Consider the following 27,288-nt stretch of genomic DNA (forward strand, 5'->3'; position numbering starts at 1 on the left):
GGATTGAAGGAGTCAAATTTTGGGCTTTGGCAGGATTTGTTTTCTGATCATCTATTCTTATGCCTGGCTATTATATGTGACTATTTTCAGAGGTTATGGGTCTTGGCCCATCTCCCAATAGTCTCCTATAGCTTCCTCTCTGTAGATCCTCTAGATAGGGCTACCTGCCTGGCAGACGCCGGCAGCTTCCTCAAGACAAGGGCTGTATTCCCATGATTAGTAGCAGCATCTCTAGTAGCTCAACCATCTCACATCCATGTGACATGATATTTCTACTCCTCCATACTCTGGATTCCTCCAAGACAGAAGCTAGGGCTGAGAAAAAATTTAAAAATCCAGCAATTAATTGATGTGCTGCTCAGTGCTCCAAAAATCCTTTGGTTAAACCAGGGGTGTTCACTCCATCAAGATTGGTCAGTTGGACTTGGTGATGGAAGGGAATAGAGGGTCAGAAGAAGGAATGGGAGAGTAAGAGAAAAGCTGTCACAGGACCATGGATGCGGGAAAAAGCAGCGTTGATCAGAGATGAGAAAATGAGGGAAGCTGTGGACAAGATAAGCAAAATAAGGCGATCACAACACAGGCCAAGCAGCAAAACAACAAAACTAACTCTCCTGGTCAAAAGAATAGAACTAGTCAACAGAAAGAGAAAAAGGAAAAGTGTGGAGGGAAGAGAGGAAAAGGTATTACATTGGACAAGGAGTGTTGTCCAACATCCTACAGGATCAAACCATCTTGCTATGTGGATTCAAAAAAGAGATCTGTGAGAAGCAAAGAGTAGTCCAAGAACTGGTCCGGTGGGCATTCTCCTAGTTCCAAGTAGCAACAGAAGACTGCTGGAATAGTTTAAACCTTAGCTATTCAACATGAGAGACACCTAACTCTGGGAAACGAATAAGGGGTGGTGGAAAGGGAGGTGGGCGGGGGGTTGAGGTGACTGGGTGATGGGCACTGAAGGGGGGGGCACTTGACGGGATGAGCACTGGGTGTCATGCTATATGTTGGCAAATTGAACTCCAATAAAAAATATACAAAAAAAATTTTAAAAATAAAATGTGAGTGCTCGCTTCGGCAGCACATATACTAAAAAAAAAATAAAATGTGAAAAAAAACTTGAAAAAAAAATAAACCTTAGCTATTCAGATAGTGGTCCATAGACCAGCATCAGCATCCCCTGGGAGCTCATTAGGAATGCAGAATCTCAGGCCCCACCCCAGACCTACCAAATCAGAGTCTGTATCTTAACAGAATCCCCATGACTTGTGATCACAGTGAAATTTGAGGAGCATTGGATTAAACGAAAGTATTATGGGATGTCTCACAGGCTCGGAGGACAGGGGTCTAGCAAGACCTCAAGAACAAACTAGAACCAGCAACCTGAATACTAACAAGGTGTCCCATCTATCTACTCCTGAACAATAAAGTCCAGTCAGGAGCTTGAATTCCTGAAAACCACAAAGTTCCATCACAAAAGTGGAGATCACACTCTTGGAAATAAAATCTTTCAAATGCCAGGTTTCTCTACTTTTAAAATGATCATTATGGACAAAATTAAAGCAGAGTCCATAGAGAACAGAAATTTGAACACTTGATTACACTATGAGGAGAAGGTTGAATTTCTTTTAGAACTAAATGGAGACATCTGTTTTGTTTAAATTAAGGATCTGTAAGTACCAGCTAGGGACAGAGTTGACAGCCATTTCTACAATAAAGTAATAAATCATGGGGATGGTTAAGGAAGCAAGGAACCCCATATTCTTGCTTTGTTAAACCAATTAAGCAATAAGCCATCTGGGTCCTTTTGTTAATTACTGTCAAACACAACTTACACAATTGAATTCAGCCTTTTATTTAATAATATTAATTTATTCCAGCAACTTCAAACACTCACAATGCCAATAATTAAGTTTACTTAAAAAAATAGAGGTCTTGTTTAATTTTTAGTTTGCAACTATTAATACCATTTACAGGGTTGCCATCTGAGAACTTTTAGCTCCGTCTCAGCCTCAGGATGTTAGGAGAATTTGTTTTAAATATAGAACGTCTGAAGGACGCAGACAGTGGCTAAAATCTCTTCTCTCAATGGGCTGATGAATCTATCGAGATCAGCACTACCCAATAGAACTATTTGCAGTGATAGAATGTTCTATATCTGTGCTCTCCAATACAGTAGCCACTAGGCACAAGCAGCTATTAAGCACTAGAAATGTGACCAGTACAACTGAGAAACTGAGTTTTAATTTTTATTAAAAATTAACATTTAATTTAACATTTAAATAGCCACATGTGGCTAATAGCTACTGTAGACAGCACAGGTCTGGAGTGTATTCTGAGGAAGGAAAAATGCAGTGGGCTATTGACTTAAGCTGATGGAAAAAGAATACATAATTATGATAGGCATTGCTTAGAAACCCTCACTTCCTACCTAGTTTTTCTTATTTGAAACACTCTAAATTCTGAGACAGCCCAGAGGAGATAATATCTTTGAAGGGAGGTTTCTAAGCTGACCGTGTAGAGATCAAACTCTACTTAGAGGAGAAACAGGGGGATAAATGGTGTCTTCTTAACAGTACAATCAACTTCACTCAACAGCTCCCTATGGCCAAACTAGGTAGGCCAGGTCACAGCAAGGAGAGCCCTTCAGCTCTTGCTAGCACTGGCTCTGCTCTAGCTGAGGCATGTTCCTCCCCCAGTTATGAACATTCAACCTGCAGGCACATTTGGGGATCCCAGGCTCAGAAATGGCCACATCAGCCCTAATGGGTATTGATACCCAACTCTTGTTCCTTTCATATGAGTTTTGGCTCAAGTGCAGGCATGTCCCTTCTGGGGAGGCTTGTTTCTTTATGGAGGTTGCTATTTCTGATTCAGTCAATGCAAATCCTATGACAGGGCATCAGGAGAATTTCTCAATTGTATATACTTTGTTACTGGGAATGCTCAGTCCAAGCTGACCCTTCCAATACCAATGATTAAAGAGAAATACATTGCATGAGATTCTGGTTGGGGTTAGCCAAGCTAGAGAAGGGCTAGGGCAGGGAGAATGGAGGTAGAAAGTATGGAGGAAATTCTCATTTACATGAAAACATCCTATTCCAGGTCTGCTGACTTTCCAGCTAAGCTGAGCTGGAGAATTGGGTCAAAGCTCTTCCATCTTCTTTTCAACTCTACTCTTCCTCAGTGGCCTCCCTTTCTTCTTCTGAGCTATGGCTCAGCCAGTGAACATGGAATTTGTCCTAATGAGCTTAATCCAAAGTTTTTGGGATGTCAGGCCATTATATCCTCTTCACACTTGAATTTTCATGGTTGGCTACACAGAGGATCCAAGGTAAGGCCATTTGCAAAAGATTTATCTATTAGATTTATGTATCATTGGAGATGTTGCCAGAGACTGCCCATGCCTCTTTCTTTTGTCAGAGATAAAAAGCAATTATCAAGTGCTCAATGGGAAAAAAAAAAACCCTAATCTTCCATACTATGTAATGACCATCTACCAGTGATGAAGACAATGAGCAATGATTTTTTTTTTCCTTTTTCTAAAACAGCCAGCAGTCAATGCAATAAGGTGTAAGAAGCAAAGACTTTCTATATTCATTCACGGAGCTTTCTTTTCTACTGTCACCAGAAGCACAAACACAAAAGGGTCTGCTTCATGAAATAAACATGCTCTTTCAGTTCTCTTGGGGCTGAACTGCGATGACTAAACTTCTGTTTTCCCTTTGACAGTCACCGTTCATCCACAGTGTTGACATTGTCAAATCGCCACAGCTGGCTGGCTTTTCCATCACACTGGTGCAAGTACAAATCTTTACTGTTTTCCTGCACCACAGCTTCCATGCATTTTCCAGAAAGAATGTGGACAATCATTCCATTCTGAAAAGAGAAAAAAAAAAAGGAAAAGAAAAGAAAACCAGTCAATTCTCTACAATCAGTCAGCAAAGAAGAATATTTCTAAGCTTTGTGCTCATTATTATAAGAATTATAGAGGTGGTCTGAACTGGCTGATAGGAACTGTAGTATGTTGGCTAATATAAAGTATAATTTAGGGATGCTTGGGTGGCTCAGCAGTTGAGTGTCTGCCTTCGGCTCAGGGCATGATCCTGGAGTTCTGTGATCAAGTCTCACATCTGGCTCCTTCGCATGGAGCCTGATTTTCCCTCTGCCTATGTCTCTGCCTCTCTCTTTCTGTGTCTCTCATGAATAAATAAAAAGAATAATAAAAAGATTTTAAGAATCTTTAAAAATATAAAGATTTTTATATTTAAATCTTTAAAAATATAAAGTATAATTTAGGTAGCCCTAAAAATAAATATTATTTGGAAGCTTGAGGTCACTAATTAAATTATCTTTGTTGAGATTGTATAATTGTGCCAATTCTTAGAGAGTTGTGGTTAGTAGCATGCCAGTGTACAGAGCATGTTCAGTCTTTATACCATATTGGAGACATTCACTGTTATCCTTGTCTTGTATATTTTTGCTTTCGAAAAGATTTTAATCTGGTCTCTGCCCACTCTGGATCCTGCAATTTAGTACTGCTGCCACCAGGTTGCAGTAGAAAGTGAAAGCTCAAGGATATATAAAGGGCCTAAGTCAGTCATGTTTGAAGGATGATAGCCGCTTCCTACTCAAAAGCGACCAGATTTAATATTGAATCTGGCTATCCTTTTTTCCAACAAAAATTGATTTCTATTTTAAAAGATTTTATCTGTTTATTCATGACAGACACAGAGAGAGAGGCAGAAACATAGGCAGAGGGAGAAGCAGGCTCCATGCAGGGAGCCCAATGTGGGACTTGATCCCCAGACCCCAGGATCACACCTTGAGCCAAAGGCAGATGCTCAACCACTGAGCCACCCAGGTACCCCCCAAAATTTATTTCTTTGTAAAAAGTTAAACATTTAGACCAGCAATGCTGATAAATGTCCATTTGGTTTTTTTTTTTTTGAGTTATAATTCACACTCCATAATATTCACTCTTTTATAGAATACACCTTGATGGCTTTTAGTATACTCACAGATTCCATGCAACCCTCACTGTAAAAAGAAACCCACCATCCATTAATAATCATTTTCTGTCTCTCCCTCCTTCTAGCTCCTGGAAATCACTAATTTGGTTTCCATATTAATGGATTTGTCTATTCCAGACATTTCCTGTAAGTGAAGTCATATAATATATGACCTTTTGTGATTGACTTCTTTCTCTTTGTGTAGTGAAGTAGTACCTAATTTCTTTTCATTGCAGTAAAAACAAATTACATAAAAGTAACCATCTTAACCATTTTTAAGGGTAGTTTTATAGTATTAAATATGTTCACATTGTTGTGAAACACATATTCAGAACTTTTTCATCTTTCAAAATTGAAACTATACCTATTAAACAACTCTCCCCTCCCCCCAGGCCCCTGGTAACCGCTATTCTATTTTCTGTTTCTATGAATTTGACTACTTTAGATACCTTCTATGGGTGGATTCATATAGTATTTGTCCTTTTCTGATACATTTATTTCACTTAGTGTGATGTCCTCCAGGTTCATCCATGTTGTAACTTGTGACAGAATTTTTCCTCTCCTTTTAGGCGAATAGTATTACATTATATACATATGAATATATAGGTATTTATAAATGAATAGTATTCCATTTATTTATTTATTTATTTATTTATTTATTTATTTATTTATTTATGTGGAATACTATACCACATCTTGTTTATCCATTCATCCATCACTGAATGCTTGGGCTGCTTCTACCTTTTGGCTATTGTAAATAGTGCTACTATGAACAATACTTCACTCCTTTTCATGGCTAAACAATAATACTTTTTTAAAGTCTTAGTTTTTAGTATATGTGCTGCTGAAGAGAGCACAAAGTCTTAGTTTTTAAAGCCTGAAATACACTGGGTGTATCTTACTAATCTTTTACTTATTATTTTAAAATGCTCTTTTTAAAGCATTTCTTATACATAGGACTTGAGTTGAATGGTCCTTTGTGACCATTCATAATGGACCTTAACTTGATTTCCAAGATGTCTTTGAGCATGTGTGGGCCTGAGTCTTAGATCCACTTATCACCAAGTAGAGAAGGAAGGGCCTTTCTATTGCTCCTAAAACCACATCACTGAGGTATTTGGCTGCTTCTATAACATACTCCATGGTCTTGCTGGTGACCTGAGCTAATAAACTTCAAAAAGGGACTGTCTCCTCTCTCTTCCATGATCATAGTCAGAGATTTACAAAGACATGGCAAATTAGTCTTCAAGAGGCTGTTGGTCCAACTTTGCTACAAGGTTGGCTTTATTCCTCTTGAGGCCTTAACACCAAGTCCCCAAGTTCAACAGCAGGGGCACCAGCCTGTATGGTAACACTTGACTCTTGGAAGACTCCAGAACACAGTCCCAGCCAGAAGCATTGCTGAACACTTCCTGAGTAGATTACTCACCTCTTGGAAGTCCCAGTGCTGTTGATGGATAGCAGGGCCTTCCTTGGTGCAGTTCTGAAGAATCACCTGCTCTTGCCTGACATCAAAGCACAGGTGCTGTGGGCTGCCATAGTGGATCTGCTTCCTGCTGGTGTGCTTCAGGTGCTGTGACAGAGGGGATGGTTGTTAGCATAGCTAGAAGGAGATCTTTTCCAAAGCTAGAGATGAAGGAAGGAGAACTCAGGTCTAGGGGCAATCTTTAGATCCTATTAGGGTCAGCAATACAATCTCTCATAGTCCAAGCTACACATACAATCCTAGACCAGACCCAGCCACTGAAATCGCCATGTGCCACATGCTGTTGTATTCATGATTATACATTTTGGCATGTTTCTCCATTATTCTTTTTATTGCATCATAGGTGAGGCGATAAGGAATACTGTGTATCGTGTGAGTGCACTGCCTGAAGAGCAGATGGGGGACACTCTTGAGGCCCAAGGTTATCTCTTTCTGGAGAGATCTAACCTGGCCTGTAACTAATTCTCCTGCTGTCTGTTGCATCTGCTGACTCTCGCTCATGGTCATTTTTTCCTCCCATGTTTTGTAGTGTTGGATTGTGCATATCTTTGCAGAGGGGCTTTAGCTGTAGGAAGCCTGTGTAGCCTGGCTAGAGAGTACCTTCTGATAAAACCATTTTCTGTTCCTGCCAGGTACAGCTTGAATGAATTTTTATATTAATTTTGTGGCTGGGAGACAGAGTTGGGTTCATGGGTGTGCAACCTGTGCATTCACGTGGGGCCCATGCCTAGAAGGGCTTAGTGTTTTTGGTTTAATATACTTAGTTTAATGCTCTATTGTCACTACCTCGACATTTTTAATAATTATTGAATGATGGGCCCCACATTTTCATTTCGTTCTGGGCCTCACGAATCAGGTAGCCATTCCTACAGGAAGATTCCCACACCATACATATATTTGAACCCGAAACCCATATTAGGTGCAGGCCGGTGGTTAAAAAAATTTTTTTAAAGTAACTTTCTCTATACAAAGACCTTGTGGAGACAGACAAGCTTCCTTTTCATCTTCCTGTGGGAGTGGGTGGATTTTTCTAGTCAAACTTTTCACAGATGTGTTACTCTTTAAAACTCAAAGTTGGCTTTCTATGATGTCTCGTTTCCAGCTTCTCATCTGTCACAGGCTGAAGTTAGGCTCTCATTAACTACTCCTGCCTGTAACTAATGCCTCTGGATTCCCCTGGCTCCCTCATCTTAGGCAGGATAGTTTGGTCCATGCCCTATGGCTCTATTTTCAGCTGCCTCTTGATTTTTGGGCCCTGGAGATTTCCCTTTGTTACAAATTCAGTTAGTTTTGTGTTTCTTCTTAATTTTTATATGGCATATATAGGTGCTTTTATGAGAAGGGCTTTCGACTTAGCTAGTTCAGGATTTTGCTACATGTAGAAATCCTTGCTAATCTTCTCCTTCCCAATAAGATTCAGAAAACCCACCAACACTAACATTCTGTTTGCATGCAGGAGACGGGATTATTGCCAGCTGCAGAGGAGGAAACCAAGACTTGGAGGGGTTAAGAAGGCTTCTGATATCATACAGTTAGAAAGTGGTGAGCTGTTTCTACCACCTTACACGGCTTCCTCACTTAGCACTTTATCTCTCTGTCCCCCTCCCCTGTGCCAGGTGTGAATGCCTTTCGGTGTGTTCTGGAACACTGGTTAAGGGCCAAGCCAAAAGAGGCCACATGCATCCTGAGCACCTGCTTCCTCACAGGCCCTCCAGATGCAGGCTTTCCCCCAGGGATCCCAGGGTCTTCCACTGGCAAGCCTGGCCTCATGGGTCCTCCCTGCAGGGCTGGAATCCAGACCCTCCAAGACATGTTCTGGCATTTGCCCCCAGGCTCTTGGGGCCTCACCTCACTTGTTGGAGCAGTATCTCCAGCAACTTGTACTTTGTTGTTTGTTTTCAATAGAGGCCTTAATGCAAAGATCCTTGTCATAGGCCAAAAGAGATTTGGGGACAGACTAGGCTTTCTAGGTTCATCCAGGTCATGAAAACCCTCAGCCAGCATCACTGAGGCTTCCACCATCTTGGGAGTTGTTTCGTGATGGAAATTTTAAAGAGAAGCTATACCCTAAGATACAAAGAGACCTTCCTGATAACCAAGAGGCCTACAGGATGCTACACCTTCCCCTGACTCAGTAACCTTTTTCTTTCCTCAGACAATAGAGGGCATGAAGTTTACCAATCATTGGGGTACTGAAGGAAGAGACATGGTTCTACCCTTCGACTCTTTCTTTTAGCTTCTGGAAATTATAACCCAGCCAATTATTTGGCTTGGCCCTTAACCAGTGTTCCAGTTTTAGAGCCCCGTGGACCAGAGAGAGCTTCAAGGGATCTATGAACCCTGGAAATTGTTAAAATTTTGTGCAGATGCACTTTTTTCTGGGGAAGAGTCCTTAGAATTCATCACCTTCTTAAAGGAACCATGTGACCTGTGATGGTGTCTGCTAGTCTGACCTCTGAGCTTTCAAGCCCCACCCCTTCACCTTATCCCTTTGCTCCACCTCTGGGCAAGCTCATAAGAAAGCCCTGTGCTTTCTTCATTGGTGTTGGCAGAAAGTTCAAACCAGGTATGCCCAGCCAGAGTTTGGGTACCCTCACCTGGCCCGCCCCCCGACCACATAAGAGCCAAAGCCAGTTGTCTCTTGCTGTCTCAACCCAGTTGCTGGCCTACCTGGGAGCCTGCCCATCTCTCCCCCAGAAAGTCTCATAGCGTGAATAATGATGCTTTCCATTGTTTCATTGCATGTGTGAAGTCATGAGTCTCCATATCTGAACCAAATTTGGGGTCAAGGGTTGATCACGCGTCCCACAGGGCGACCACAAGATATAACCTAAAAAAGGTTAAGAACCATGGGCAGGGAACAAACAAGCCACTAGACTGACCCATCCTTACTAGGCCTACATTTTCACCAGGTGTCACCTGGATTTCTCAGCACTGATTTCAGATTGTCTGTCCCATGGTGAGCTACTGCTATCTGAGAATGGGAACTCTGGCTCAGGGAGCAGCCTCTCCCTGTGGTCAGGGTGCCTGCCGAGTATATTCAGCATCTCTCTTCGACTGCCCTTTGGGCAGCCCCAGCCTTGTTGGGTCCAGATAGGTCCAGCCGCATTGCAGAGTGGGGCCTCGGGGAAAACTGTGTGATTTGTCTTTATTGCTGCCTCTTGGTCCCTCCCTGAGCAAGTCATCAGAGCACTGTAACCTGGGGAGTGGCCCCACCAGCCCTGGCATCCCAGAAGAGCTTATGTGCTATTCCCCTCTGCTCTGAAGGGGTGTTTGTTCTCTCTGCTTTGCTTCTGACCATGGAGTGAAAGGCTTCACAGACCAAATTGCTCTGTGCATGGGAAATGTTCTGAATGAGGCCAATGCTCTGCAGCTTGGAGCCAATGACTCCATCTGTGTGGGAGCTCTCCTCTGGCAAGTGGAGCAGATGGTCATCTGAGGCCACAAGGCCTGTCTGCTCCCAATCCAGCCCTCCTCTTCCGCTTCACATAGACCACAAAAACGTGCGTGTCCAGAGACATCCCACACAGACAAACAGAAGCACACACGCCAGGCTCCTCTGGTGCCCTATTGATTCCCCTTTGTGAACTCTGGCTCTCATAGAGCCACATTAAATTCCTGAAAGCCACACCACATTTGCTTGCGAGGCCTCAGAGTCAGAGAACTGAGACAAGACTGCAGCCATGAGTTGTAGGTTTGAGACTCCACTGCAAGTGGGGAACACTTTCTGGGCTTGCCTTGCCTCCTCAGTGCTTCTGTGTCTACGGTGCCCACTTGCGTGACCCTCCTTCCCATCTCTGGTTCTAGCTGGCCGACGATCTCTGGCTGGTCCAGATGTTTCAAGTAGTGGCCTGGCGGAAATGTGAGTGCCCATATGGTGGTCTTCTCTGACTTTGGATGATAGATTTTTAATTTAAGTAGGGGGATTTTCCATAAACTCTGGATTTCAAACATCTTTCAAAACTTGGGGGTGACCTCATAATATTGGGCCCACTTTCATACAAAAGAGAAAGCATTGCTGAGGCTGGGGAATGGTGCTGCTGTCCTTTCAGATGGGCACATGTTCTGCAGACACTCCTCAGTCTCCACCCAGCTCACTATGCTCTCTTTCTTTCCCTGCCTCACCCTGGGCATATATGACCTTGCAATCCCTGGGCTAGTCACTCTCTGAGCCTCAGTTTCCTCACCCGTTAGACGAATGGCCAGATACTCTCCATTTCCCCCAGGCTTGGATAATTGTATTCTCTGATGATGGTCCATGTCTGTGCTTGTGCCTGAGGGTGGGGTAGGCAGAGCTGGGACGGGTCACTGGAGTAGGGGACACAGGACTACTGAAAGGAGATGCCCTTAAAGGGAAGCGAGGAGCATCCCAGGAAAGACCACCCTTAGGTCTTCCCCGGCTATTGAATGCTGAGAACTCTGACTACCTACCTGTTGCTGCCGGCTGTCGCTGCAAGGAGCTAGCATCATGGCACAGCCCGGGATGTCCCCTTCCGCCTGGCAGTCTGCACAGAGGCCAAGTCCGGTGTTGTGGAGCTGGAAGTGGACACCCATGCAGCTATGAACCCCCCTGTCAACTGTAAAGACACCTGCTGTCCAGTGCCATTCCTGCAGTATAGCTCAAGGTACCAGGTTCAGACCACAGAAATAAGCAAGGTCAAGCTGAAAGCTCTAACTCCCAGGGACAGGAAGCAGGCCACACTTGTCATGATGAAGGGCCCTGAAACAGGCTTTGCAGCAATCCAGTGACCTCCCTCCAGGTAGGCATGAAAGCCTCTGAGGCCCCAATGAGCTGGGGACAGTGTGGCTAGGATCATGGTCAAACATCTGGACATCCAGTTCCTGTCTTGGGAAGCTGCCCCCACCTTCCTCCTCATCTTCCCTGGGTCATGCCTTGCCTTTCCAGAGAACCTCAGCCTGCACTCAGACGGGTACAGCTCAGGGTAGATGTTGGCCAGAAACCAGTGGAACATCCGACACCCCAGCCTTCTTTGCAGCTGCAGACGTTCTGTGCAATCTGGCTTCTCGGCCTGGGGCAGGAGAAAGACACAGGTAGGGAGACAGGTGAAGGCTGCTGTTCACCACCATTCACATTTGGGGAGGGACAGAGGTGGCTGGGAAGAAGCTGCAGGAATGGGACTCAGACAGGGGACCAAGGCCACAGTCCCCCGGGGCTGCAGACAGGAGGGAAGGTCATGTGTTGGGGGAAGAGGTCTGAAGGGGACAGAATAGGATGGATCCTCCGTATAGAGAGCTGTGGAACCAGTAATGTGGTTGTGAGGTCACTCCTTCCCCACTATCCCTCATTTTTTCAGTTGACAGAGACCATTATATCTGTGCTTTAAGGACTTCTCTGTGAAAGCCAGTGAAACAGTGGGGCTTTGCACCTAGGCAGGTGAGGTGCAGCACTATAATGAGCCTTATGGAGGCAGGAATTGACCCAAAGGCCACTGAGATTAAATAAGCTGGGAAATTGTGGGGTGGGGATGGGGACAAGGAAAGTTTACTCTTCTTCTCCTCTAAGTGCCCATCTCCTCCATTAATGAATCATTCCTTTGGGCTATGCTATCCCCTTTCTTTGAAACTTTCCTTTAGGGATCCCTGGGTGGCGCAGCGGTTTGGTGCCTGCCTTTGGCCCAGGGCGCAATCCTGGAGACCCAGGATTGAATCCCACGTTGGGCTCCCGGTGCATGGAGCCTGCTTCTCCTTCTGCCTATGTCTCTGCCTCTCTCTCTCTCTCTCTCTCTCTCTCTGTGTGTGTGACTATCATAAATAATAAAATAAAATAATGAAATTTTCCTTTATATACAGTTGTCCTGGGATGGATATCAGGTAAGTCCTTAACACTTTAGTATAAATTTATGTATTTGGCTGTATTGATAAGATGTAAGGAAACCTACGTATACATTTGCTACTAAATCCTGGATATCTTTAGGGAAGACAGAGATGCTAAGGAGGAGATGGAAAGATCAGAAACAAAAACAAAGAGAGAGGGGTGCCTAGATGGCTCCGTTGTTTAAGCGTCCCACTCTTGATCTCAGCTCAGGTTGTGACTTCAAGCTGAGTTGGGCTCCATGCTGGGTATGGAGCCTACTTAATAAAAGAGAAAGTGGGGTAAGGAGAGAAAAAGAGAGAGGGCTAGAATAAGAAGTCCATGTCCTCTAGGATGGCAACTAGACACTGGGCATTATAACAGGCTGTATGAAGTGAGTTTGGTTTGATTCAGCTTTCTCCCTCTTCTACTCCTCAGATGGCAATGTTGGAGGAGTAAGGTCTGAATCTGCCATACTGAAATGCTCTCGGCATGCTTCTCAAACTGTTATCCAAGGCACCTGGCTCAGAAATGCCCAAGGAACTTGTTAAAATGCAGATTCCTAGGCCCTACACTAGAGACTATGATTCCATAGGCTGGGGCAGCACCCCTGGAATCTGCATTTTAACCCTCTCTCCTGGTGAATATTATCCACAGGAAGTTTGGGAGCAACTTCTCTAAGTCAGGAATGTCTTATTTATTTAGCATATTTACCTAACATTAAACCAAAGAGATCTACTACTTTCCTTTAAGGAAATTAGTATAAATTTTTTGTAGTTTCTTGGCATTCGGAGTGTTCACTTGAGACTTTGCCAGCCATTCTGTAGGGCTGGACTTTGGTCCCAGAGCAGGAACATTCCTTCATGCATATTCCATCACCTTCAGCTTTCTTGGTAATGAAACAAACTGGTACATCTAGCCAGCCCTTGTCTGACCTCAAATGAGGAAGGATGCTGACAATGAACTTGCCCTTCTGTACAACCTTGCCTGAGAGGAAAACAAAACAAAACAAAAAACAGGATGACAACTCTTCCAACAGTGAAACCCCAGCCTTGTCTTTTGAGTGCCCAGAATTTCTGTATCTCAAAATCCATACGAGGATTTTGGGGTTGGGGTAGGAAAGGGGATGGAAGGATAGAAATTGTAGAGCAAAATGAGGCAGTGATATTATTAAAATCTTTTTTTTATAAATTTATTTTTTATTGGTGTTCAATTTGTCAACATATAGAATAACACCCAGTGCTCATCCCGTCAATATTATTAAAATCTTGATACTGATGTAAGCAATAGGACAGTTGCAAAACATGAATTAATAGGAATGTTTAAAGGGGGAAAAAAAAGTCTTCTCATTTACCAGTAGGAGGTGCCATTGTCTTTGTGAAAGTCAGATGAACAGATGGGGAGATTTCTGAATCAGAATAGAGCTCGGCCCTGCAGTGTAGGCTGGTGAGGGGCTTTTGGGAGTTGTCCCAAGACCTTTGCGGGTGGTGGAAATCTTACCTCAGGCGTCCCCACACCCTGCATAGCAAACATTAATGGGAACCCACATCTCAAGTTGAATAGTATGTATGTGTCACGCCACAAGAATTGAGGTGAGTGGCAGTTGAAAATGCACTGTTTGTGGACGTTAATTAAATATTTAAGATTTTAATTTTTCCATGGCTTGTATTAGATCTTTATGTTTATACCTACATTTGTTTCATGTCTTGGATAATTTCATAGCCTTGAGCATTTTGCCCAGGTTGAAAAGGCCCTCTGAGACCTGTTACTGCTAATATTCCCTGCCCAATCTGTCCTCTGCCCCAATGTGTCCTACACCCCATGGATGTCATCCAACAGACATCAGGGGGCTGCAGACCAAGACCAGCTGGGATGCCCTGATGCTTGGGAGAGACGCTGGGGAGAGACAGGCAGCCCTGCCAAGTAGAGGAGCCACTTGAGAGGAACAACTTAAGGGAAACACAAGGTGGAAGCTTTTATTCCCCCACCCCCACCCCAGGCTAGAGGGGGAGGCACTCCCTGGCCCACTCTCCTGCTGGTGGCCCTGTGGCACGTCCAGAAGCCCCCGCCAGGATCTCTCCTTACCTTGCTCAAGGAGAAGGCCTCTGGGCTGTGCCTGTAGAAGGTTTCTTTGAATGAGCCCAGCCAGGTCTCAGCGATGCGAACCTTGTTCCGCACAGTAGCCTCCTGATCAAAGGGGGAGTGGGTTTCCTGATTTCGGTAGATGTGCCCCACTCGAGAGCAGGGCAGGATTTCAACAGAGCCACCACAGAGCCAGACCTGCCAGAAAAGGAAAAAATAAACATCTGAACACCATTCCGAGGACATGGGAAGTGAGGGACCCTGACAGGGGCTGGCAAAATGCACACAATATCAGGAGCAAAAAAATGGTAAAGAGATTAGAATCCTCAGGGTGCCATAGAGTTTCCAGATCTGGGAGTTCTGGGCAGGGGAGTGACAGGGTGGAAAGAATGAGTATATTTGTCCCAGGACAGAACCAGTGGAGTAAGGGGGCCACATCCATGCAACAGTGACCTGCCCCCGAAGCACACATGCAACACTTTTAGAGATGTGGCCATGTGGATTAGCACCCCTGTTCCTCAAAGCTGCTTTCTTGGGGAGCAAGGGGTCCCTAGTTCTCAGAGAATTTCTAAAAACTCATGAAATCTCCTGCTGCAAAGGCACCAGAGCCATTTATGTGACGATCAAAACAAGTTTTCCTTAAACATAGTCGGTCTCTCCTTCTTTAGGAGGGCTCTCACTGTTCACTAACGCTCCTGCCTCATCCCAAATACCTGGAATTCATTTGATAGGAAGCCTTTCATTTCATACTTGAGGGTAAAGAGGAAAGATGAAAACATTCCTAGCATAGGCAGCATGTAAACTGAAACACACCACACATGGAGTTCCCAAACTGTGTGCCAAGGTACCCCCAGGGTGCCCCAGCAATCTCAAAGGGTCTTGCAGACCCTTTAAATGTTTGGGAGAAACATAGTGACATCTGTTGGATGTTCTGCAAACTACAAGCTTGAGCTAATTCGTGGTTTCAACGTTAGATGGCTGCACTTGATAACATTCATCCTTATTGGGTTAGGTTTTCAGTGATTGCTGTGATGAAAAAGCAAGTATCGTGTTAAAATCGACATGGAGGGACATCTGGTGGCTCAGTGGTTGGGCGTCTGCCTTCCGCTCAGGGCATAATCCCAGTGTCCTGGGATTACGTCCCAATCAGGCTCCCTGCTCCATGGGAGCCTGCTTCTCCCTCTGCCCATGTCTCTGCCTCTCTCTGTGCGTCTCTCATGAATAAATAAATAAAATCTTTTAAAAATCAGCATGGAATGGGAAATGAGGGTGGCAGTGTCTGATCTGATTCCAAGGTTTGAGAAGCTGTGTGGGGCTCAACGGGTGCTAAATTTTTAGGACAAATACTTATTTTACTTATTTTTTAGAGCTCTAGTAGTTCCCTCTTATCCATGGGGGATATGTTCAAGAACCCCAGTTGATGCCTGAAATCACAGATAGTTCAGGAATCTATATATACTATATTTTTTCTTATACATACACCCATATATGCCCATGATTTAACTTATAAATTAGGCACATTAGGAGATTAACAACCACTAATAAAATAGAATGGTATAATGATAAACTGTAACAAAAAGTTATGTGAATATGGTGTTTCTCTCTCAAAATATCTTCTTAGAGCATACCCAGTCTTTTTGTGATGCTGTGAGATGATAAAGTGTCCACATGATGAGATGGAGTGAGGGAAATGATGCAGGCACTGTGATCTAGCATTAGGCTACTACTAACCTGACCATACCTCAGAAGGTGGCTCATCTGTTCTGGGCCATGGTTGACCATGAGCACCAGAAACCGCAGATAAGGGGGGAACCACCGAATTCAATGTGCAGAACTGCTTGGCATTTGTTTTGACCTATGGGTGCTGTGAATAATGGCTGAGATGCTGAGGGTGCCATGCCCAGAGAATGTACAGGAAACTTTGTGCTACATTATACATGGCTGATACCGTGCCCTTTCCTATGGGCAGGTTTGATAGCTGGGTTCACTAGGGAATATAGGGCATGAGAGAGATGGGAAAGGGAGTTTTGACACACCACATTTCATGACTTTATACTTTGCCTGCAGCCTCAGACCCAACTAGGGGCATTTGCTGGCTGCCTCCAAGCTGGGACCTTACACACGACTCCATAGAACCCACCCGGCTCCTCCCTTGATCCAGGACATACCTTGAGAGATAGTTCGAGGTTTTCGCCACCCTGCAGTGACATGAGAGGGTCATAGGCTCCAGTGTTTTGGAAGTAATGTCTGTCCATGGCCACAACCCCAATGGGCACCACAGGGCTCCTGGGCAGAGAGAAGACAGGAACGATCAGGTTAATATATAAATTACGTAAGTCCAATTATTAGAAAATCAAGACAATTTTTTTTTTGCACTTCTAAGCTTATGGCTTATCAAACTTCTGTTAGAGTCACACTCCCTTGAACAGACCCTTGGAAGTCCTGTTTGTGCCTAATGTCTTCATTCTGTGTCCCTGTACTAGACACTCAGAGGCCACCAGAATAATTGGTTGGCATTGGGCAGTATATGACTGAGATGGACTGTGGCTAATGGAGATCCACTGCCCAGAGGTGAGCACCACCACCCTTGTCCCAGAGGCTCTTCTTACAATGTGACATTGACATTGCTTCCCCTGAGAGGTGGGGTCTATATTTCCTTCCCATGAAGAAAAGACCTGTGATTATGTTGGAAGTGACCCTGGGTGACTTCTAAGTCTTGGTTAGAGAAGAGGATAATGTACTCTGAAACATTATACTAAGTGAAAGAAGCCAGACACAAAAGGTCACATATCATATGATTCCATTTATGTGAAACATCCAGAATGGATCCATCCATAGAGACAGACAGTGGTTGCCAGGTGCTGGGAGGGGCGGGGAGGAGAGGGTGGGAAATACCACTTAATAGGTATGAGATTTTACTGTATTGTGATGGAAATGTTTTAGCACTAGATCCAGGTGGTGGTTGCACAACACATGCACAACATTGCTACTTGTTACAGAACTGTTCATTTTTAAATGGTTTATTTGTGACATGTGAAATTCACCATTCATTTTTTAAAATTATTTTTATTTTTTAAGATTTTATTTATTTATTCATGAGAGACACAGAGAGATTCACAGAGACACAGGCAGAGGGAGAAGCAGCTCCCTGTAAGACCTGATCCCTGGATCCGGGATCCTACCATAAGCCAAAGGCAGAGGCTCAACTGCTGAGCCACTCAGATGCCCCTCACTCATTTTTTTTTAAAAGGAGCGGGGGATACAGCTTGTTTCACCTGGCTGGCCATCTTGGGATACATAGTCTCAGAACCCAGTGCCATGGGTAGCAAGCCCAACGTGCAGAGATCTCATGGAGGGAGTGGGTGAAGTTCCCATGGAGGTCCCAGCTGATGGTTAGCATCAACCTACAGATATTCAAGGAGCCTCAGGGCTGCCTCCTGCCCCACCATCTTGAGCCATTTCCTGCCATCCCAGATACCATGGAGCAGAGACAACCAACCCTGATGCTTCCTTTCATAATTCCCGGCCAGCAGAATCTGTGAGCTTAATAAAACTGTTGTTGTTCTATGCCACTAAGTTTGGGTGGTTTGTTATAGAAAAGAAGATATCTTGAACATCTTCTTAAAGAGAATAATTGCTCAAAACCCAAACATGCTCCAACACTAAAGCAAGCAAGCAACCCACAAAATTTGATGTATTTTGAGAGTTAGGACGTCTTAGCATTCACCTGACTGAATCCTTCCTTTTTAGCAAGAAAATACCTGAGGTCAGGGAAATTCCTGGGGGAGGTAGAGTTAGGTCAACATCTCAGTTCAAGGGATGCCTGGGTGGCTCAGTGGTTGAACATCTGCCTTTGGCTCAGAGTGTGGTCCTGGGGTCCCGGGATCTAGTCCCGCACCGGGTTCCCTGCAGGGAGCCTGCGTCTCCCTTTGCCTGTGTCTCTGCCTCTCTCTCTCTCTCTCTCTCATAATAAATAAATAAATAAAACCTTAAAAAAATAATAAAAAGATCCCAGCTCAGGCTCTCTCACTGCCCCACTAAGGGGCGTCAACTGAAGCTACCTGAAAGAATTTAAGCTGGACTCCATTCACATTAAGAATATAACAATGAAAACACCAAGGGTTGAGTGCCTGGCATTCTCTCCATGCTTTTCATGTAGTGATTCTTTCAATCTTCACAACAGCCCTGTTATCCTCAATTCACTGATGAGGAAACTGAGGAACAGATTAAGTAACTTGCTAGGAAACGATGAGACTAGGATTAGATCCTAAGCAGTTTGGCTGCCGAGTCCTTCCTGAGGAAGCAAAGGAGAAGCAGGCTGTGTGATAGAGCCTCACCTGATGGGGCTGATGGGGGACTGGAGGACCTTCCTTTCTCGCTCCGGCAAAGGCTCCCAGTGGAAATCCAGCTTCCAGTCCAACACCCCGCGCTGCAGGTCCTTGGAGGGGTAATATTGGAAAGTCTTCCAGTCGATCACATCTATGACTGGAGACACCACCCGGCTCCTGGAAAGAATTGTGGAATCAAATAAGAGATACAAACCATTCACTTGCTGGGGGATAGAAACATAATCTACACCCGTGTTGCCTAATACGGCAGCCAGTAGCCACATGTGGCTAGAGGGCACCTAAAATGTGGTCTGTTTGGTTTTTTGTTTTTGTTTTTGTTTTTTTTTAATTGAAATGTGGTGTAAGTATAAAAAACACACTGGATTTAGAACACTCAATACAAAAAAAGAGTAGAGATCTCAGTAATTTTACACTGATTACATGCTGAAATGATAACGTTTTGGATTTAGTGGGTTTACTAAAATATGTTATTAAAATTGATTGCATCTGTTTCTTTTTGTTTTATAATGTGACTATTAGAAAAGTTTAAATTATATACATGGCTTGTTGTATTTCTATTAGACAGCACTGTTCTAGAAAACATGTTTTTCCCTAAGCAGCTAGGGGCCCATTTCATTAAAGAGCATGCCTGCCTCTTTCTCTTTTGAAAAACTTCTGTTGACAGCACCCAAAGACAGGAAAGCGGGTTCTAGGCTCAGCTCTGGAGTATGTCTCTGGGCCTCAGTTTCCTCATTTGTAAAATGTAAAATGAGGGAGGCAGAGATTGAACCACTTCCCATAAACACCTTTCTCAGCTGAAACATTCTAGGACTGTGACTCTTGACTTCTTTTGGGGCCTTTAATCCCTTTGAGAATCAGGGGAAACCTATGGGCTTGTCTTCAGAAAAATAATCATATGCATATATCCAAAATACTATGCACAGTTTCAGAGGGTTCATGGGCCCCTGCTCTAGGATCTGGTTTTTATTCTTCTCTATATCATACAAGTTGATTGGCTTTAAGACTCAGGACTGCCAAGTTCCAGAAGTGTCCCTGGTGTTGAGCATGCAGTGTCTATAAGCAAACCAAAGTCCTGAGTCTAGGCTTATCTGCTTGCTCATTTACTGATGCTATTGGTGGTTGTATCTTATCCCTTTGTTGTTGTTGTTGTTGTTGTTGTTGTTGTTGTTGTTTATTTTGTTTTGCTCACACATCCTCAGAGAGGATGATGTGGAAAATGGTACAGGCCAGAAACTTTACTTTTAAATAAACAGGTAATCACTCAGGTGTACAGGAGCTAATCTCCACCTAGCCAATATCTCGTTCACATTTTTTTCTGGCCTGTCATGACTATTATTTCTAAAATCTATCCCATGGGCCCCTGGGTGGCTCAGTTGGTTAAGCCTCCAACTCTTGATTGAGATCAAGAGAGGTCATGAGATCAAGCCATGCATTGGATAAAATAAAATAATTTAAAATCTATGCCATTACATGGATCAGGCTTGAACTTTGGGGATACTGGAAGATGCCACTCTAAGAAAAAAGAGAATCCTGGCAGAGAGATACCAGCCATACTGTGTTTACACTTCTATCAATTTCCATCTCTGATCCTTCCACCTCAGACACAGCCAGGCTGGAGTAGCCCAGGCTACCTGGAGAGGGCCAGGCTGGTCCTAGGACTCAATTATCTGTCCCTAAGTGACTGACATTGGCATGAGGAGTCATGGGGTTTATACTTAGAACAAGGATCCCAATATGATTTTCTTGCCCTTTTCACATTGTGCCCTTTAGAAGGTAAGGGAAACTTAATCCCTTTGGGTCCCCACTACTTCTGGCATCCTGAATTGACCTAAGAAAACTGAGAAGCAGGATCAAGGAAGAAAGGAGGACACCCAGCCCCCCCTCCCAAGTCCCCACTTACTGTGGAGTGAACTGAACAGATGGGATGGATTTGGCTACTGGCAAAGCATTTTGTGGAATTTCAGAATCAAGAGCCAGGGAAGCCGTGCAGCAGAATCCTGAAGAATCCCATCAAATTTGTGCCATCTTAGTAATCAGGACAAGAAAGGAAATAACATCTGAGCATCCACACACCTAGCTTGTCCTAGACCTTTGAGCTGTGTCTTTCCTGACAAAGGTGTACATTACTTTTGACCAGAAAAATGGCAACTCTAGAATTTATCAAATGTTTCTTTTTGCTCTGTCTCGCCGGAACCTCAGAGTCCTATGCGAAACTCACTGTTAAAAACTATATTACTCCAAATATCCAGTGCTATCTTTTCCTGTCTGAGATCTCCGTTTCCTTCTATTTTAACCAGACACCTAAGTGATGAATCACGAGACACTCTGAGTGCCTTTTGGATAGAGATGAAGAGGATAGCAGCTGCTTAACCACGGCTGAATTAGGGAGTAACTTTAGTCTAGTGACTCAAAAATGGTGATTTAAAAAACCCAAACAGTATTATATTTAGCTTTGGGTTTCGTACCTACAGATGTGTCTGGTGTTCTTGGAATACACTTAAAGCAAAATGGCAATGCTGCCCTGTTTGACTTGGAAGGAGCTAGAAGTGTCTGCTTACACCATCATTCTCTCTTTCAAATTGAGTTTTAACTCTCAGGCAAGTACAAGGTTGATTTTCTCTTAAGCCCTTCTAAGCTTCAAGGGGTCAGGCACTTGGGTTTCAAAAAACAAACAGAGGTAAGTTGAGCTGTCAACCAAGACTGGTTGACTGCAAAACGTGAGGTCAACTAATAAACTACTGCCCAAGTATTCAAAAGCCAACTGTGGCTTCAACCTTACCAACCAAACCTAGGTTACTTACAAGCCCTAGCTTATCTCATCCCTTCTAATTACTTCTGCACCTCCAAGTTCCTCTGGGCCTGTGGTCTCTAAAGTCATTTTGGGAGTTCACTCAAGTTCTTGGTGCTGTGGAAAGTATCTTATATCGAGAAGCAAAAGGCTCTGGGTTCTCTCATCCCAGAGCTCTTGCTTCTCAAGTGTGACCTCAGGACTCGTGTCAGCTGTTGCAGTACTGTATCATGCTGGGGCCTATGTGGTAGGGTGAGGGCTGGAGAGTTTCCCTGGGGCATGAGACCAAAAGAAGGCTGCTCGCTGCTTCCCTTGTGGGCTGGAAGTATCTTGGTCCCCCGGATGCTCCTCACTACACACACACATACACACACTCTCTCACATACTCATATTCTCTTACACACACACACATACACTTACTCTCTCACACACTCATACTTTCACACACATATACACACTCATACTCTTTCATACTTTCGCACGTACACACTCATACTCTCACAAACACACACTCTCTCACACACACACATACTCACACTTTCACATAGGATTTCCATCATTTAACCCTTTGTAGGGCAGAGAGCAATGGGAGGTGGTCTGTTCCCTGTCCTTCTTTGCTTCTCCCCATTGAGCAGGCTCAGCCCTATAACCCATTATATAGGAGGAAAGTAACAGCAAATCCATATTTATAAGTAGATGGCTTATGTGTCTCTAAAATAGAGGCCCAGACCAAATTCAAATGGAAAACAGCTTGGACAGCCTCTGGAGCCAGAGGAGTCACCCCTCAGGAGTTGTTGTCTTTCAGCACTTCACTAAGGGACTGCCCCTTCTCCATTGGAAACTTTCCTTTTTCTAGGGCCGTGACTCTCATTCCATGGCTTGGATATTAGAGCTCATGTATAGCACAAGGCAGTTGACAGGTGGCACCTGGAATAACAGCTACCCTTGATCTTCATCTTTGTTACTTTACATGGAAACCAACTACCAATCAGCACCTCTAACACTGCTCTAAAAACTGCTCTTTGAGCAACTCTGTCTGGGGCTGCTATGTACAGTTATGTGGGTTGTGCACTGCCCAAACTTAGAGAATGCCTCAAATATCATAGACATTGTAAATTTGCATAATTCTAAAATTTCTGGCAGTTAGCATTAAAGTAGCTTGTTCTAAAAAAATGAATGTATTATGACACATGTTCTGAGAAATGAGAGTAAAGGGTAATGAAGAAGGGATTCCTTTTACCAATCCATACAAAGTTGCCATATGGCTCTCTATAGACCTGTTCTGTGGGTAGGGGCAGGGAACCAGGGCTAGGAACTAGGCCTAGAACCCTCTGAATAGGATGTTGAGGAAGTTATGACTCTTTGACATAATTGATTTGTGGCTTATTACCTGTTACTCATCATCCCATTCCACCTTTTTAATGAAAATTCTTAAAGACCTTTGTCTATCTTCTGCACAATAGGTCCTCACCTGGTGACAGAAGTCTCTTGCCATGAGCATCAGGGGCAGCTGGGGCCCATTTTCTCTCCTGAAGAGTAGCAGCTATTAGAAGCTGTGCCCAGTGGCTTCTACGGCTTTGCTTTACATGAGGTGAGCTGCCATGGGAAGCTGGAGGAAACGCTTGAGCAAAATTGCTGTAGGACTAAGCAAACCTTAATAGGGGGCACTCCCCCACCAGCCACAGCTTTCAGAGCATCACTGTGTGTAATGGAAAGGGATGAGAACTCAGACCCAAGAGAACTGACTTTTCTTTCAGACCCTCACCTGCAAAGGCCTGTAAGCTGAACATTAGGTCCCAAAGAAAACAGGGTACACAGGAAGCTATGAATGAGGCATGGGATGACAAAAAGATAGTTAAACCATAGGAGAGAGGGGACCTGAAGAGGAAGCCAAACCAGAATGGGTCTAAGACCAGAGGCCATGTGTGTGCACGTATGTGTGTGTGTGTGTGTGTGTGTGTGTGTGTGTGTGAGAGAGAGAGAGAGAGAGAGAGAGAGAGAGAGAGAAACAGAGGGGGAGGGAGGGAGAGAGGAAGAATGAAAGGGAAGGAGAGGGAGAGGGGAGACATTTGATAAAGAGAGGAAGGGAAGGGCCCAGGAAATGAAAATTTCACAGACCCACCTCTTAACTGTGGAAGGTTTCTCAGGGAGCCCCATTTTATTTATAGCTGAGGACACTGAGGTATTGCCAAGTCTTCCTCTCTCAGCCTAGAGTGAGAAATCTCCAGATCTGCGAAAATGGCACCAATGTGAGAAGCAGACATGAAGGCCTCATTCTAATCAATGTTTTAACACATGTCTCACAACCAGGGTGGGGAGGGGGATGAGTAAATATCACTCCCTCATCAGCTCCTCCAATTCTTAAAATAATTCTTAGACAACAAAAAGAGCAGGAGACCGAGCATTAGAACACCTGACTCAGCTGTAAAGTCTCTGTGTGCCCCCACAGATCATTTCACCCCGTGGAGCCCCACTAACTCTGTGAAACCAAAGCAGAAGTACTTGCCTGAGGCATCTCACAGGCAGGGGTCATTGAAGAATTATATGAAAACAGTCTACAACAGTCATACATACATAAGGCTTAATGATATCAATTCTTGAGTTCCTAAACATCTGCATTAAAGAAACATAGAAAATAGCCTAGTTATTGAGTGGCTGAGTGACCCTGAGGGGTCTCCTTGCCCTCTCTGGAACTCAGTTTTTTTTCAGGAGTGAAATCATGAGATAGGACTAGGTGATCTTACAGGTCCCTCCGAAAGCCATCTGTCTATGACACAGGATGGGAATTAGATGGGGAATAGGCGGGATCAACTTTAGCTCCCACTGCACAGTCATTGTGACTTTGAAGACGGAATCCAAGATGGCAGTTTGTAGGGTTTGCATGTTTGCTTGTCCCAGTCCTGGTGCTGGATTTATACATGTCTCCTTCTCTTCTGAGATAATAGCCAGGAGTGGGCAGTAATCTGTGTCACAGTACTGGGCAAAACTAATCCTTGATTTCATTTGAGCTCCGATTGTTCTTTACTAAAAAGGAATTGCTGGACTGTTAACAATTTACGTTGTATTGCTTGCAACCTCCTCTATCTAGTGGCTAATGCTAATTCTACCAGCATATTCTTCTATCTCCTCATCCAGAAATGTCTTTCCTATATGTTGTCACTCCCAACATCAAAGGAGACAGTGAATGTTTACCGTGGGGAGGAGTATAAGAATAGGAGTCATAAGGCTTGGTTCTGGCATCAGCCTTATCTGGATGGGCATCATCAGAAGTGATAGTTTGTTGAGTTCCTACTGTGTCATACGCCTCTGCAAACCCCAAGGGTATGCCTGAGGGGGTCCCAGGTGGGCTAGCCACCAGGTTTTGCTTTTCCTTTGTGGGATATTCAGATTGAGGAAAATGGTCGACAGGACACGTTTAGGAACTGTATGAGGAGAACAAAGAAGTGGGGAGCAAATGACAGCAGGATAGGGGAAGAAGAACAGAGAAATGGTCAAAGAAAAATTTTGAATGTTTGACTAAGGGGTGTGTAATGCAGTTCTCTATGATCTCACATTCCTGAGACATTGGTTATAACATTAGAGACCCCTCATCCAGAAAACCAATGCTGGTTTTTGATGGAAGTTTAGCAATCACAGAGTCTAGTGCTTTCTGTTTAAGGGTAAGTACCTATGAGCAAAATACAAAGACTTTTTCTCAGGTTATATTACAATCTTGATTAAAATTGCTGACTTAAGGGGCACCTGGGTGGCTCAGTGGTTGAGCGTCTACCTTTGGCTCAGGGCATGATCTCGGGGTCCTGGGATGGAGTCCCGCATCAGGCTTCCTGCAGGGAGTCTACTTCTCCCTCTGCCTATGTCTCTGCCTCTCTCTGTGTCTCTTATGGATAAATAAATAAAATCTTTTTAAACAAATTGCTGACTTAGGCACTAAAGAGAGTGATAACTATAGAAAAATGTTACCCTATCCAGGAGTATTTGCAACTTAATAGAAGCTGTCCTCCAAGACCCAGTGTTTTGTTTTGTTTGTTTTGTTTTTGTTTTGTTTTTGTTTGTTTGTTTTTTAATCTAGAGAACAAGGCAGATAGACTGGAGGACCTCTAACTTCCTTCCAACATTACCTCTCTGTGCTTTAGAAAAGGCTCAACTTCAAACATCTGAAAAAAAACAACAACAAAGAAACATGTTGGTCTCTAATGGTAGAGACTTGGGGCCCTTTTCAATGGTGTATAGATGTTCTGTGAGTGGCTGAGGCTGTAAACTATTTCTTCCAGTCCCACCTCTGCTCCCCAGACCCCAGGGGCAAAGTTACCTGTCACCAGCTATTCTGCTGAGGAGGGGCTCCAGCCAGCCTGGGTGGCACTCACAGTGGGAATCCATGAAGACCAGCACATCCCCGGTGGCCCTGGTGGCCCCCAACATCCGGGCCCTGATGGCACCCAGCCTTTTGTTGCTCCTGAGCAACTTCACCCCCTCCAGCCTGGCCACGTATTCGCTGAGAGAAGACTTGAGTTGTCCTAGAATCAACAGAGTTGTGGTCACTGGGGACACAGATGCCATAGCCAATGAGACTGTGATGCCATCCCTAGGATTCTTGTCATCAATTCTCTCTTGGGAGCTGTAGTGAGCATAAGGGTCCTAAGACTCTGATATATTACAATGTAGTTGTTGCTAAGATGTCAGTTGCTTCAGTAATTTAGGGTGGTCGGTATTCCCTCCAGTAAAAACCAGGAGAGATGGTGTGATCAAACCAGGAGAGGAGAGAAATGGCCTGCTTTCTCTAACTGCAGCAGTGGGGTTATGCAGATACTGTTGGTGCCCTACTCAAATGCCCCATAGTTCCTTTTACTGGTTTGATTTGGTTTGCAGGTACCCAGCAGCTATCGGTTTGCTGCTAACTAGTCTGCACCCTTCTCTGGAAACATTCCTTTGGGTATAAAACTGCCTCTTCTGTGAATGCCAGAGAGTTATGCAGAATGCCACCTCTGGCCCCAGGTGCCCAGGGTCAATGACCAACCTAGTGCAGGGTTACCAAAGCCCACTCCTTTGCTTCAAGGGAGGACAGATTCTGAGATGCAGTTTGCACTACCGAGCTCTCTGTGGAATCAGGGTGGGGCTAGACTTCATATGAAACCCCATCCTGGCTCAGTTCCTTCCTCTGCCTCTTCTCCTTCCTCTACTCTCCTACAGGGCTCCCCTGACAGAACACCCCCCTAAAAATCACAAGCACATGAATCCCATCTCAGGCTCCACTTCTAAGAAATCTGACTTAAGACAGCGGTCAAGGAGGTCAAATCCAGGGATCCATTAAATGTGGCCACTCGTAGGTCATTGGTAGGACTGGCCAAAGTGGTCTCATTGCAGTGGTAGGGATGGATGGGCAATGCAGTGGGTCAAAAAGAAAGTGGGACATGAAAAACCAAGACAAGAGTCTAGACATTCTTTTAGGAACAATGATTCTATAGGAGATAAAGGAAGAGAGAGGCTTTTTTATTAGGTTTTATGTTTAAGGTAAGAAAAGTTGTGTGTGCATGCACACACACACACACACACACACGAATACACCAAGATGACCAAGTCAGTCAAGACAGAAAGCATTCACAAAGAAGTAGTGTCCTCCCTCCATGAAGTCTTGGAAATGGGGTCCTCCTCATTCTCTGAATTAAGAGCTTCTCAAGGGCAGGGATTATACCTCATGCATTTCCACTGCTCTGATCCCTAGTGCAGGGCTGGCCCATGGTAGGCACTTAGTACATGTGTGTTGAACA

General features: G+C 44.3%; 1 protein-coding gene across 8 annotated transcripts in view; it reads right to left on the minus strand.

Annotated features, from left to right (window-relative positions):
* Nucleotides 1–1,833: 1,833 nt before the first annotated feature.
* GALNT15 (polypeptide N-acetylgalactosaminyltransferase 15) overlaps nt 1,834–27,288 on the minus strand; it is a 48,523-nt gene continuing 23,068 nt past the window's right edge. For 3 of the 8 annotated variants that reach the window (XM_025448915.3, XM_025448917.3, XM_035704908.2), the window contains 8 exons: nt 25,833–26,037; nt 18,724–18,891; nt 16,555–16,672; nt 14,390–14,584; nt 11,391–11,522; nt 10,924–11,028; nt 6,436–6,579; nt 1,834–3,873 (listed from right to left, as the gene is read on the minus strand). In XM_025448915.3, coding sequence (XP_025304700.1) covers nt 3,727–3,873; nt 6,436–6,579; nt 10,924–11,028; nt 11,391–11,522; nt 14,390–14,584; nt 16,555–16,672; nt 18,724–18,891; nt 25,833–26,037 — 1,214 coding nt within the window. In that variant the 3' untranslated portion in view covers nt 1,834–3,726. Of the gene's footprint in view, nt 3,874–6,435; nt 6,580–9,162; nt 9,323–10,923; nt 11,029–11,390; nt 11,523–14,389; nt 14,585–16,554; nt 16,673–18,723; nt 18,892–20,635; nt 20,733–22,994; nt 23,151–23,645; nt 23,754–25,641; nt 25,678–25,832; nt 26,038–27,288 lie in introns of those variants that run through there. The other 5 variants (XM_035704906.2, XM_035704907.2, XM_049099570.1 and 2 more) reach the window with 5 other exon arrangements.

The sequence above is a fragment of the Canis lupus genome, chromosome 23 (genome assembly GCF_003254725.2).
Source record: "Canis lupus dingo isolate Sandy chromosome 23, ASM325472v2, whole genome shotgun sequence".
Lineage (NCBI taxonomy): Eukaryota > Metazoa > Chordata > Mammalia > Carnivora > Canidae > Canis > Canis lupus.